Source organism: Mesoplodon bidens (assembly GCF_964165515.1).
Source record: "Mesoplodon bidens genome assembly, chromosome: 9".
Lineage (NCBI taxonomy): Eukaryota > Metazoa > Chordata > Mammalia > Artiodactyla > Ziphiidae > Mesoplodon > Mesoplodon bidens.
The window spans coordinates 87000851-87013250 of NC_138166.1; the positions used below are offsets into that span (position 1 = coordinate 87000851).

Genomic DNA, 12400 nt, shown 5'->3' on the forward strand with positions numbered 1-12400 from the left:
GGGGCTGAATTCAGCCTTTGGCACCGGGCTGATACCACATGTCATAAGGGGCCCATCATGAGTAATAAGACATTTCTTTCACTTGGGAAATTCCAAAGGTTTAGAGGTTTGTCCCAGGAGCTAGGTACAAGGGCCAGAGCTCACTTTGGGAAAGGTCAAACTGTTTACTACACCAGACTGGAGAAGGATCTAATAAAGAATAATACCTTCTAAAGATAAAAGAGAATGATGCTGCTGAGGCTCTGCTTAAAACTAAGTCCAAACTACAGGTCCATGCTGTCTTGGAGAAGGTAAGTCATCATGACTTTTACTTTTGTGCTACATGCAGCCTCCCATTCTGCAGTAGGCTAGCCCAGGCTGAATGACATGGCAGCTGGGCATGGCTTCAGAAGAGATACTCTTTTCATATAAAATCAGACTTCTCTCTCTATGAAATTCAGCTTCCACCAATTTTCCAATAAACTAAGCTCATATTTCTGTTTCTCCTTTATCCCTTCTATCCAAGTGTTATGGGCTGAACTGTGTCTCCCCCAAAATTCATATGTTGAAGTCCTAATGCCCGGTACTTCAGAAAGCAAATTTGGACAGAGGATTTTTAAAGAGGTAAGTAAGTTAAAATGAAGTCATCAGGATGGGCCCTAATCCAATATGATTTATAAGAGAAGGAGATTAGGACGCAGATGCAGAGAGGAAGACCATGCAAAGACAGCCATCTGCAAGCAACGGAGAAAGGCCCCCAGAGAAACCAAGCCTGCTGACACCTTGATCCTGAACTTCCAGCCTCCAGAATTGTGAGAAAACAAACTTCTGTTGTTTAAGCCAGTCAGTCTGTGGCAGCCCTAGCAAACTAGTACACCAATTAATCACTAATTCATGTCTAATCTCTCAGTGACTTTTGTATCCATCTCCTCCTTTTCTCTTTCACTTATACAGATATCTCATCTGCTATCTCTGGCTTTTTTTTTTCCCCGCACACCTCCAATCAAACCTCACATCAACTATCAGACTGATTCCTGAAGGATAACAGAAATTGGGGTACTCACCTGGTCAAACACCTTCCAATGCCTTCTGGTTAAATGAAGACCAACTTCTTAGCCCAGCAGCTAATGAATGACCCTACCAACCTTTCCAGCTGTATCCTGCACTAGTCTCTGTGAGTCAAACCACTGCTCTTAACTAGTCTGTCTGTCACCCAACTACTGAAGATGTTTTCGTTTTGAATACCTTTCCTTCCTGACAATTCAATACTCTTCTTCAAGCCTCAACTAAAAGACCATCTTCTTTATAATGACTTCATAGATCATTCTAGTCAGAATTGATCTCCTTTAACTTAAATTTTCGTTATTTGTATAAGCTATCATCTTACAAGGAAGAAAGACCCAGGGTGCCAAGTCAAAGGTTCTCACAGTACAGAGACCAAAGGTTTAAAAAACACTGATTTAACATTAACGAGAAGGATAAAAACCTAACTTTGAGAATACATATGTAGAGTGCCTTTTAAAACCAAGTCTATCCAATACCATATCTAAATTCTAAAGATAGCACATTAACCTTTAAGAGTGAGATTTATGGCTCATTTTTAGAAGGCCCCTAAAGAGATAATTCACTAAGGAAGACTAGAGGTTTCGGTCTATTTAAAGATACCTCAAACCATCTTTTTAAAAAATCTTTTTTTTAATCAACATTAAAATAACACCAGTATCCATTACCACACAAACTGCACTATAGCAGAAAGTAACAACATTCTACCTTAGGGTTTAATCATTTTATCGAATGTTTATAAACATGCCAAGGAAGGAGGTCTGAGCCCAATGCACTCTTTCAACTAAACCCATCACAGCATCTTTCTGTGCTTCACTAATTTGCACAAGTGCGACTAACAGGGGTTACACATCAGAACTATTTATATACCCAGGAAAATTCTGAATGATGTTTTCTTACCTAATGTGAGCACTGGAAGCAAAGGGAAAGTACAGGGCTATGGGTCGCAGACACTTTGATCCATCCATTACAGAACATTCATTTAAACATTCCAAGGATTAACACAGGTAGCAATTTAACATCACCCTCATAATCAAGGGCAAGGTAAAGTCTGTGATTTAAATGCTTTCAAGGTACATGTGAAGAAATGAAAACAGCTTAAATGGGAGAAAGGCAGATACACAAATTTGGACATGCCCATCATTTTATGATACACGAGTGAATGATTTCTGTGTTTCTATTAATAGAGATAGCAATTTAACATCACCTTCATAATCAACGGTATCCTATCTTATATAATATTCCAAATGAAAATTCTATCACCATTGCTTTCAATTTCCCCGAGTTCATAAAATTGAGTTGCAACACACTGTCATCAAATGCCCATTCCTTGCATTTGAATTCCGCTAAAGCAACATGGATCCAAACACATTTCCAAGTATTCCAGAGGGCTAACGTATCAAAGAGCTAAAGGTGTATTTTCATCTTGTCAAGAAGGGTAAATAATGATAATACTATTAAAAACTTACTTGAACTTTGCTTCCACCTCCTCGGCAGCTTTCTGGTATTGCTCAGTGGTGACTCTGTAGAACTCTGAGCTCTGTGGATAAAGATCGATAGCAGAGTTTTCACTATCCAAGAGGACAAAATGTGTGCAAGACCTACGATTTCAAAAAAATACATAAAATCTTGTGTCGGCCACTCAAGCAGTAGAGGAAAGATTTCTTGCATGGTAGCATGAATACTTACAAAAATACATGCAAAGCTACCCATTTAATAACAGTATAGTTGTTGGTATGCAGGCTGTAATTAAAGAGTCAATGTTCACAGTTGTAATTCATCATTATTTGATCCTTCTGAGAAAACTCCTAACACATTTTTGAAAGATTATTTTGATCTCCCTTATTTGGAATCCACCACTGCAAGATCAAAAGACATTTGTATTGAATATGATAGTCACACACCATACTTACCTATTATTCCAGTGGTCCCCCTAGGATGTTAAAGGATCATTTCTTTTTACACAGTACCTTTATCCTCAAGATGGATTCTTTATGGAGTAGAGTTTGTTCTATCATCTCCATATGACCACAAGAGCACCAACATTTATAACAAATTAATCAGTAACAACAGGGGTGCAGATTCAGGTAATTTTTATTAAAAAAAAATGTTTCAATATTACATGAATGAACACATAAGCAACATCCATCAAGTTGTAAGAGCAAAGTAATGCCTTTCCTGGGGCAGCAAAATTAAAAATGATCCATTCTGGCTAGCTACTGTGAAACCTGTCTTACGGCAGAGGGTGGCCTAAATGACCCTATGGGCCTTCAGACTCCATGAAATACCCTGCAAAATGCATCACAGTGCAAAGGAACAAAATGCAACAGACCCCAAAATGCGGTCGACTGTGCCCCTTCATTCCCTAATCACTCAGGTTTCACATGCATGACTTGGGGTCGTTTATTTTTTAATAAATCATTGTTGGTTGGTAAGAAAATGAAAATGAAGTCCTCTTCACACCAGTGACCCCTTTGCATTTAACAATCTGGGTTGCCCAATGACAGTCACATCCAGGTTTGTTGGATGTAGATAAAATCAATAGGTATGTGATTAGACAGCAGACTCAGGATGGCTGGAGCAATGGACAGGTCACCATTTGAGATGATGAATGGCTCTCGATCAACCTACAGTCCCCTATGATGCTAACATTTACTATAATCTTATTTGGGCTGCGATTTATCTTTCTTGCACCTGATCAATAAAGATGAACAGAACAGTTGTTAAGGATCGATTGTGATTTTTTATCATTTTCAAGCACGAAGGTGTATTTCTGACATGAAGACAATATTTACGTGTACTGCTTCTGCATTTTTTAAGACTGCAATGTGAGTGATCAACTGCACCAGTCCATGTGCCGAGGAGTTTTAATTCACTGGTAGGTCTCGAGCTATCAAAAAGCCATTTGTCTCCTCCGATATTTTAACTTTAGGTGGTGTCACTCCTTCCTATCAGTTCCACTTATGAGGTTTTTCTTTCCTTTAAAATACACACCAGTCACGACTCGCTCTTTTGCAATGTTTGGTTTCAGCTTTTCTTTGAACGCTTCTAACAAAGAGGGCAGCAAAAAGGCAGTTATAATGGACCACTAACAATGATGAGAAACTCCCCATATTACTACGATGAACTGTCAAACAGGCATTATGTTACTGAATCATCTATTAAAATGCCAGCAAAACAAAATATGTTTGCTCATTTTAAACACTGAAACTGTAACGTCTGGACAGAGCCAGGACCAGACTGAAAGATCTGGTCTCTGGTTCTGTTCAGTGACCCTGAGCAAACAACCTCCCCCAGCTTCCGTTCCAGCGTTCCTAATCTGTAAAATATGGATGATACTAGCCTTGCTTATGTCTGCCAAAGCTGTTGTAGAAATCAAATAAGATAGGCAAGAGAGCTAAGAAACCTGCTCAGTGTTTTTGCAGGGTAAGGTTAACATCCAAATAAAAGAATTTTGGAGGAAAAGAACTAATTTGGGCAATTCCATTCTGGGTACAAATTCAAAATTGTCAATACAGAACGATACACAAAAGGAAGACTTCTGCCATAATAGAGAGAGCTCCCTTCTGCTCTGTAATGCCAAATGTAGACTAAATTGCTAACTTTGTCAAACTTTCTCCTTCAATGTTAAACACACCAAAAAAACCCTGTACCTGTGATGCCTGCAAACCTAGAATATAATTTCTTAAAGTTTTAGGCTTATCTATGCTCCATATTTCTAGCTCAGTGACCAGTTTCTGACACTGCATAAATGTAACAAAGTCCCCAAGAGGCAACACCATATAACTAAGAAAACAAACACAAATATGCCCAACATCTATATGTAGACAGTGTTTAATTCATTAAGTATTTACTTATTCATTCAACAAAATTTTAAATCCTTATTATCCCAATAAGTCCATCTTGGAGAACTAGATCCTCAAAAAGCTTTCCATCTGCTACAGGAGAAAAGAAAAATAATTATAATAAAAGGTCACAAATGTTAAGCTAAAAGTGGTACGTAGTGTTAACGGAGTTCAGAAAAAGTAGAGATCTCTTTTGACCTGAGAAAATACTTTAAAAAATGAACAATTATGCAAAAAACAAAACAAAAACCCCAAACCAACAACACTCCCAATATGTCTGCCAGCAGGAGAAAGGATAAATATATATTGGGTATTCATAAAATGGATATCTATCTATACAGTGACGAAAAAGAATGAATCAGACATACATGTGGGGCAAAAAAAGCAAGTTGTAAATATGATACAGTACAATGCAATTTCTGTTACTTTGGATGAAAAAGGGCAAAAAAATGAAACAGGATCAGTAAAGAGCAAATTCTATGGATTATCTCTAAGTGGTGGCAGTTATGTGTGGGTGGTAAAAGAGGATGAGAGGGGCAGAGTGCCATAAAGGAAGGGAACAGGGGGACTTCAGTGCACTGTCATGTTTTCAAAAGTGAGGTGTGGTACCCATCCAGTAGTTACACTGGTCATAAATACTTTGTAATACATACAAAAATCGTGTTCCTCCCTCCCCCTCACTCCCCAAAGGTGCTAACAACAACAACAAATGCTTCAGTAGAACTAGAACATAAAAGTACGTGTGGGGAGGTTAGCTGAGTGGAGATAGATTCTTAAATGCTAAGCTACTGCAGAGTGTTTACACATTACTGAACAAAAGTACCTTTTCCTCAACTTTGTCTTAGGTAATCACTTTAGACTTACAGAAAGGGGGCAGAAATAGAAGAAGGTTCCCGTATATACTGCACTCAGCTTCCCTTCATGGCAACACCTTAGATGATCATAGTACAATGATCAAAACTAAGAAGCTAACAATGTCACAATACTAGAGACTAGCAGCAACTAAATTACAGACTTTACTTGTAGTTTTCCAAATTTCCTTCTTTTCCTAGTCCAGGATCTAGTCCCAGGCCCTGTGTGGCATTCAGTTGTCACGGCTTCCTTGTCTCCTCTCATCTGTGACAGCGCCTCAGTGTCGCCTTCTCTTTTATGACCTCAACACTCCCGAAGAACACGGGTCAGATGTTTCGTAGAATGATGCGCAATTTGGGCCTGTTAGATGTTTTCTCATGATTAGACTGACACTATCATGCGTTGTAGGGAAGGATACCACACAAGTGACGTGCCCACCTCCACACACTGCATCCCAGGCTACATTACATGACATCAATAGATCGTTTGACTGGTGCTGTTGATCTTGACCACTTGATTAAAGTGGTGCCTAAGGGTTTCTCCACAGCAAAGTTACTGTTTTTCCTGTTGTAATCAATATCTTACAGGAGATTCTTTGAGATTATGCAAATACACTGTTTCACCTTAAACTTTTGCCATCAGTTTTTTTTGCACCCGTTGTTTGCAGCAAGGATTTCTGTGGTGTTCTAACGGTGCATTAATTTCTAAATGACATTACTGCATATTTAGACCTTACTGATATAATGACTATCTTCATTGACTCTCTTGCTCAATATGAAAACAGGAGCCTCAGAGAAAAAGCCTTCAAACACAAAAATCTTCAAAGAGTGGGTAGCTATTCTTAGAAAAGTATAAATTCCCTACAGCCTGATTAAGAAATACAGAACAGGAGGTAAACACGGAGCTACAGAGGGGCAGACCTGAGTCAGGCAAAGTGCGCCCGCCTCCCCTATTCACTGTCAGTAACTGAGAGGGCCTAGGTTTGCACTGTGGGAAGCTCCCTCCTGCTACACAGGTCAATCTTTATCACCATAAAGACATAACTGTCCACTGTCAGGAGGAAGAGGCAGACGGGCTATTGCAAGGGTTGGGAAAAAGGGGGAAGGGGTGAGTGGTTTCAGATGCCCCTTTCAGGGGCTGCCTGAGCTCCAGATCCAGGTTTTCAGGAAGTTGCCCCAACTCCTGCCCTTCTATTCTGTGAGCCCTTGGTAAAAGGAATGGGGACCACCCACTTCAGAACCATCTGCAGAGCTTGTGAAACTGCAGACTCCTGGGCCACACCCTGAACCTCTGAGGATGGGGCCCAGAAGCTGCTTAGAAGCATCTCAATGACTCTGAACACACACTAAGTTTGGACACTACTGGGTTTCTAGAACAATGAAAGGATAATAAAAATTACTGTTTAGCGTACCATTCAAAGTGAAAAATCAGTGTTTTTGAAGAATTATGGCAAAACTATTTTCCACAACTGAATATAGCTACAATTTTTACAAAGATGCTCCAAATTAGGGAGTCTGCTGGTACTGTCCACAAGTCACTGATGTACCCAAAACTGCCCAAGAGCTCTGACTCTTGCCTTCCACTGCTGTAATGTTCTTCCTCTGAACTGGTACTCACAGGCAGCAGAAGTACCGTAATTTTCAGAAGCGGTGCTTTCGTCATCTGTGTTGTCTTGAGATGGCCATAGGTTGTACATGCTGCTACTTTTGTTTACTAATTGTAAATTATTGTTACTTTAATGTCATCCTTGTAACTAAATTTGTGGTTATTTGGTTAACCAACCCTACAGTTTGTAGTGGTACATACTTACATGAATTGTATTTTTGTCTGATCATTTTCTATAATAGTCAAAATTTTAAGACCTGTGTGGTCAGTGTTTCTAATAAGTAACATCCACACTGCTATTTTCAAAGAAGATGGAGATATATATACAGACACATACACACACACACACACACCCTCCAAACACTGTTGCATTGTAGACAAGTGGTATGAGGGAAACAACCTGGTGAGAAGACCTTAAATAAAGAGACTCAAAAAGAAGTGGTGGAGGAAGGTGCCCGTGATCTGACGGGGGGGGCGTTCAATGAATGATCACTGCTTTGGACACCGCCACATTAGTTCTATGCCAGTGAGGTCCTTTACAACCTAAAATTCAAAAATTCTTCATTCATATTCATTCTGCATAGTTTCCTGCTCCATCAATGGCAGGAAAAATACTTGACATGATTTGTCCAGCGGTAATATGAATTTGTGGCAGGTAAATGTGATTTAAATCAAATATTTAAAGTCTAACTCATTAGTTTCTTCCTTTAAAACATGAATTCTTATTTGATACAAGCGTAAAACGTGTTTTCCACCAAGATTCTCTTTGAGAAGGTAGATCTTATAAATTCAAAGTAGAATGACAGTATCTTTCAGTTATTTTAGCACTATCAAAAATTTGAGGGCTTCCCTGGTGGCGCAGTGGTTGAGAGTCCGCCTGCCGATGCAGGGGACACGGGTTCGTGCCCCTATCCCGGAAGATCCCACATGCCGCGGAGCGGCTAGGCCCGCGAGCCATGGCCGCGGAGCCTGTGTGTCCGGAGCCTGTGCTCCGCAACGGGAGAGGCCACAGCAGTGAGAGGCCCGCGTACAGCAAAAAAAAAAAAAAAAAAAATTTGATTAAAGGCTTATCTATTTTTTTGTCAAAGATAAGTGAAAGGAGCTGTAGGAGGTGAACTATCTGCAAAATAACATCATTCTAGATCTGGGAGATGTTTCTGCCACCTATATTAGAGGACAATGCATCACTGGAAACAACAGGCATTTTCATTTTCCATATCAAAATATTTTCCATCTAAGGCACCAGGAACCAGTTACTAAATACACAGGCAACAAACTGAGTTACGGTGACTGAATGCTCCACTGAACATAACTTTTAAAACGTTTCATTTAAAACACATGAATATGCTGTCCACGACACTCTGCACTTAGGTGAGTGATTCTTCGCAGAACAGAGAGGTGGTAAAGAGAATGCACTTTGGAGCCAGACTGACAAGTCACAGCTCCACCTTTGTAGAATGGAACACAAGAGCTGTCTACCATCTGTGAAAAGGGGAGGGTAACACTGAAGACCAACAAGACTCTTTGGGGGATTAAATATGATAATTTGTATAAAGCTCTTCAAATACTCTGCAACAACCTAAATGGGCGAAGAATTTGAAAAAGAATAGATACAAGTATATGCATAACTGAATCACTTCACTGTCCACCTGAAACTAACACATTATTGTCAATCAACTCTACTCCAATATAAAAGAAAAAAAAAAAGAAACAGTTCAGGCAGTGAGAGAATGAGCTTCTGTAAGCAGCCTTGACATTCCTCCTCAAAACCCTTAAAAAAAAAGAACAAAATCTAGCAAAAAAATAAATATATAAATCCAAAAAAAACCCTCTACAAATAATAAATGCTGGAGAGAGTGTGAAGAAAAAGGAACCCTCCTACACTGTTGGTGGGAATGTAAATTGGTACAGCCACTATGGAGAAGAGTACGGAGGTTCCTTAAGAAACTAAAAATACAGTTACCAAATGATCTTGCATCCCATTCCTGGGCATATATCTGGAGAAAATGCTTACTCCAAAAGATACATTCACACCTATGTTCACAGCAGCACTATCGACAACAGCCAAGACATGGAATCAACCTAAATGTCCATCAACAGATGAATGCATAAAGAAGATGCGGTACACATCTACAATGGAATATTACTCAGCCATAAAAAGAAGTGAAATAATGCCATTTGCAGCAACATGGATGGACCTAGAGATTATCACATTAAGTAAAGTAAGTCAGAGAAAGACAAATATCACGATATCACTTATATATGGAATCTGAAAAAATGATACAAATGAACTTATTTCCAAAGCAGAAATAGACTCACAGACGCAGAAAACAAACTTATAGTTACCAAAGGGGACAGTGGGTGCGGGGGGGGGGGGAGAGAGAAATTAGGAGTTTGGGATTAACATACACACACACTACTATATATAAAAGAGGTAATCAACAAAGACCTACTGTATAGCACAGGGAACTCTACTCAATATTTTGTAATAACCTAAGAGAAAAGAATCTGAAAAAGAACATAAATATATATATATATACCGAATCACCTTGTGGTACAACTGAAACTAACACAACATTGTAATTTAACTATACTTCAATTAAAAAAAAAAGTTTTTATTATGATGACCTGATATGCATTAAAACTTTACTCAGAGCAATTAAAAAAACACCACAATAAGGACCAACAAGACTCTTTGGGGGATTAAATACGATAACTCATATAAAGCTCTTTGGGGCTTCCCTGGTGGCGCAGTGGTTAAGAATCCACCTGCCAATGCAGGGTACACAGGTTCGAGCCCTGGTCCGGGAAGATCCCACATGCCACGGAGCAACTAAGCCCGTGCACCAAAACTACTGAGCCTGTGCTCTAGAGCCTGAGAGCCACAACTACTGAGCCACGTGCCACAACAACTGAAGCCCACACACCTAGAGCCCATGCTCTGCAACAAGAGAAGCCACCGCAATGAGAAGCCCGCACACCGCAAGGAAGAGTAGCCCCTGCTCACCACAACTAGAGAAAGCCGGCGTGCAGCAACGAAGACCCAACGCAGCCAAAAATAAATTAATTAATTAAACTTTTTTTAAAAAGCTCTTTGAATATAGTACCTGGGACAACATATGGTGAGCATTACAGGAATGCTACCCATTATTAAAATTTATTTGAACATTATTTAAACAGTAAAAATAAGTACACAGTGTTTGGTAAATTTTTTCAAAACCCATTTTAACAAAAATTTAAATCTTTTAAAAACAAAAATCTCTTCTTCCATTAAATCAGACATTACTGAATTTCTATTACATTGCTCATCTTTTCTGTTCCTTAAGATAAATGGGAACTGTAAAGACAATAGCTGGGCAGTGTTGGGAATGTAACTGGCTATGTAAAAAAAAAAAAAAAAAGTGTGTGTGTGTGTGTGTGTGTGTGTATACATACACACATACGGTGACACTAACTAGCTCATATAAAAATCAAACCAATAACTTTTGACCTTATCCCAATGAAATCCAATTAACTAAATTAAATAGCAAAGCACTTTAATGTGAGGACTTCCCAGGGCCTTTTTACTATGCACTGTAAACCTCCAGTATGAGAAATACTGTTCATGATGACTCCCAAACTGATTTCCTCATGGAACCTTTTTATCATGGATCACCTTGAGGGAACAAAATCCCCTTAAATGGTCCATGTGCAATGCTGATTTAAAGAAAAGTCTAAACACTATTTCAATCCTGCACTTCTTGATGTGCAACTTTTCCCATCTCAGAGCAACATTTTCTTATGGGTTATTTTTAAAACTAATGTTCACAAGATAAGGAAAGAGTAGAAACTGGCGATATTGGAAAATGATTCCAGAACTGATGATGACCGATGGCATCACTTTTTATTAAGTGCTAATAAAAAAGAAATTGCTATCTTGAATCTTAAAAACTTGAGATAAAGTCCTTTAAGAAAATTATTGCTCACCTCTCCCCTGCTTCCTCACAGCCCTGTGGCAGACTGCAAGAATGGTCACAATTCTTTTTTCTTTAAATTTATTTATTTTATTTATTTATTTTTGGCTGTGTTGGGTCTTCGTTGCTGCACGCGGGCTTTCTCTATTTGTGGTGAACGGGGGCTACTCTTCGTTGTGGTGCACGGGCTTCTCACTGTGGTGGCTTCTCTTGTTGCGAAGTGCGGGCTATAGGTGTGCAGGCTCAGTAGTTGTGGCGCATGGGCTTAGTTGCTCCGAAGCATGTGGGATCTCCCCGGACCAGGGCTCGAACCCTTTCCCCTGCACTGGCAGGCGGATTCTTAGCCATCGTGCCACCAGGGAAGTCCCTGGTCACAATTCTTTACTCTTTTCTATATTCATGTCCTTTGGTGATACTTTATAGCTTCCCTCATCATGAAAGGGTGAAGTCTATTTCCCCACCCCTTCAATCCAGGCTGTGCTTGTGACCTGCTCTGGCCAACAGACTGTGATAGACGTGATGAAGTGCCAGTTCTAAACCCAGGAGTCTCTCTTGGAACCCTGCCCAGATGCCACATCAATAAGCCCAAGCTAGCCTGCTGGAGAAGGAGAGCCTAAAAGTCTTCCCGGCTGAGGCCATCCTAGACCAGCCAAACGTCAGCCAACTCAGCAAGAGTGAGCCCAGCCAAGCCCAGAACTGCCCAGCTGATAGCAGCCCAAATTGGTGACACACCTGCAGAATCATGAGGTAAATAAATGGTGACTGTTTGTAGCCACTAAGGTGGGGGTGGTTTCCTATACAGTAAAACTGAACTGATTCGTGCCCTTTCTCTGTACTCTCACAGCACCACAGACTGGTATCAAAGCACTTGCCACACTGTACCAGCAATGCTTGTTCACCTGTTGTCTCTCCAGCTAGCCTGTAAGTTCCCCCAAAGCAGGTATCTTGTCCCATTTATCATTATACTTAGAGCACTCAGTTTACGTGACACACAAAACTTACTGAAATAATGTTAGAGAGACCTATTCATCGTAAACTGCATTCCAACTTTTGCTCTTATTTAAAACAGGACGGGATAGAGACAAGGTTAAAGTAAATTAAATA

At 39.8% G+C, this 12400-nt stretch overlaps 1 protein-coding gene across 1 annotated transcript in view; it reads right to left on the reverse strand.

Annotated features, from left to right (window-relative positions):
* Window positions 1–12400, reverse strand: part of CHCHD3 (coiled-coil-helix-coiled-coil-helix domain containing 3) — a 311474-nt gene that overhangs the window by 58772 nt on the left and 240302 nt on the right. The window contains exon 6 of the mRNA XM_081244862.1: window positions 2511–2581. Coding sequence (XP_081100988.1) covers window positions 2511–2581 — 71 coding nt within the window. The remainder of the gene's footprint in view (window positions 1–2510; window positions 2582–12400) is intronic.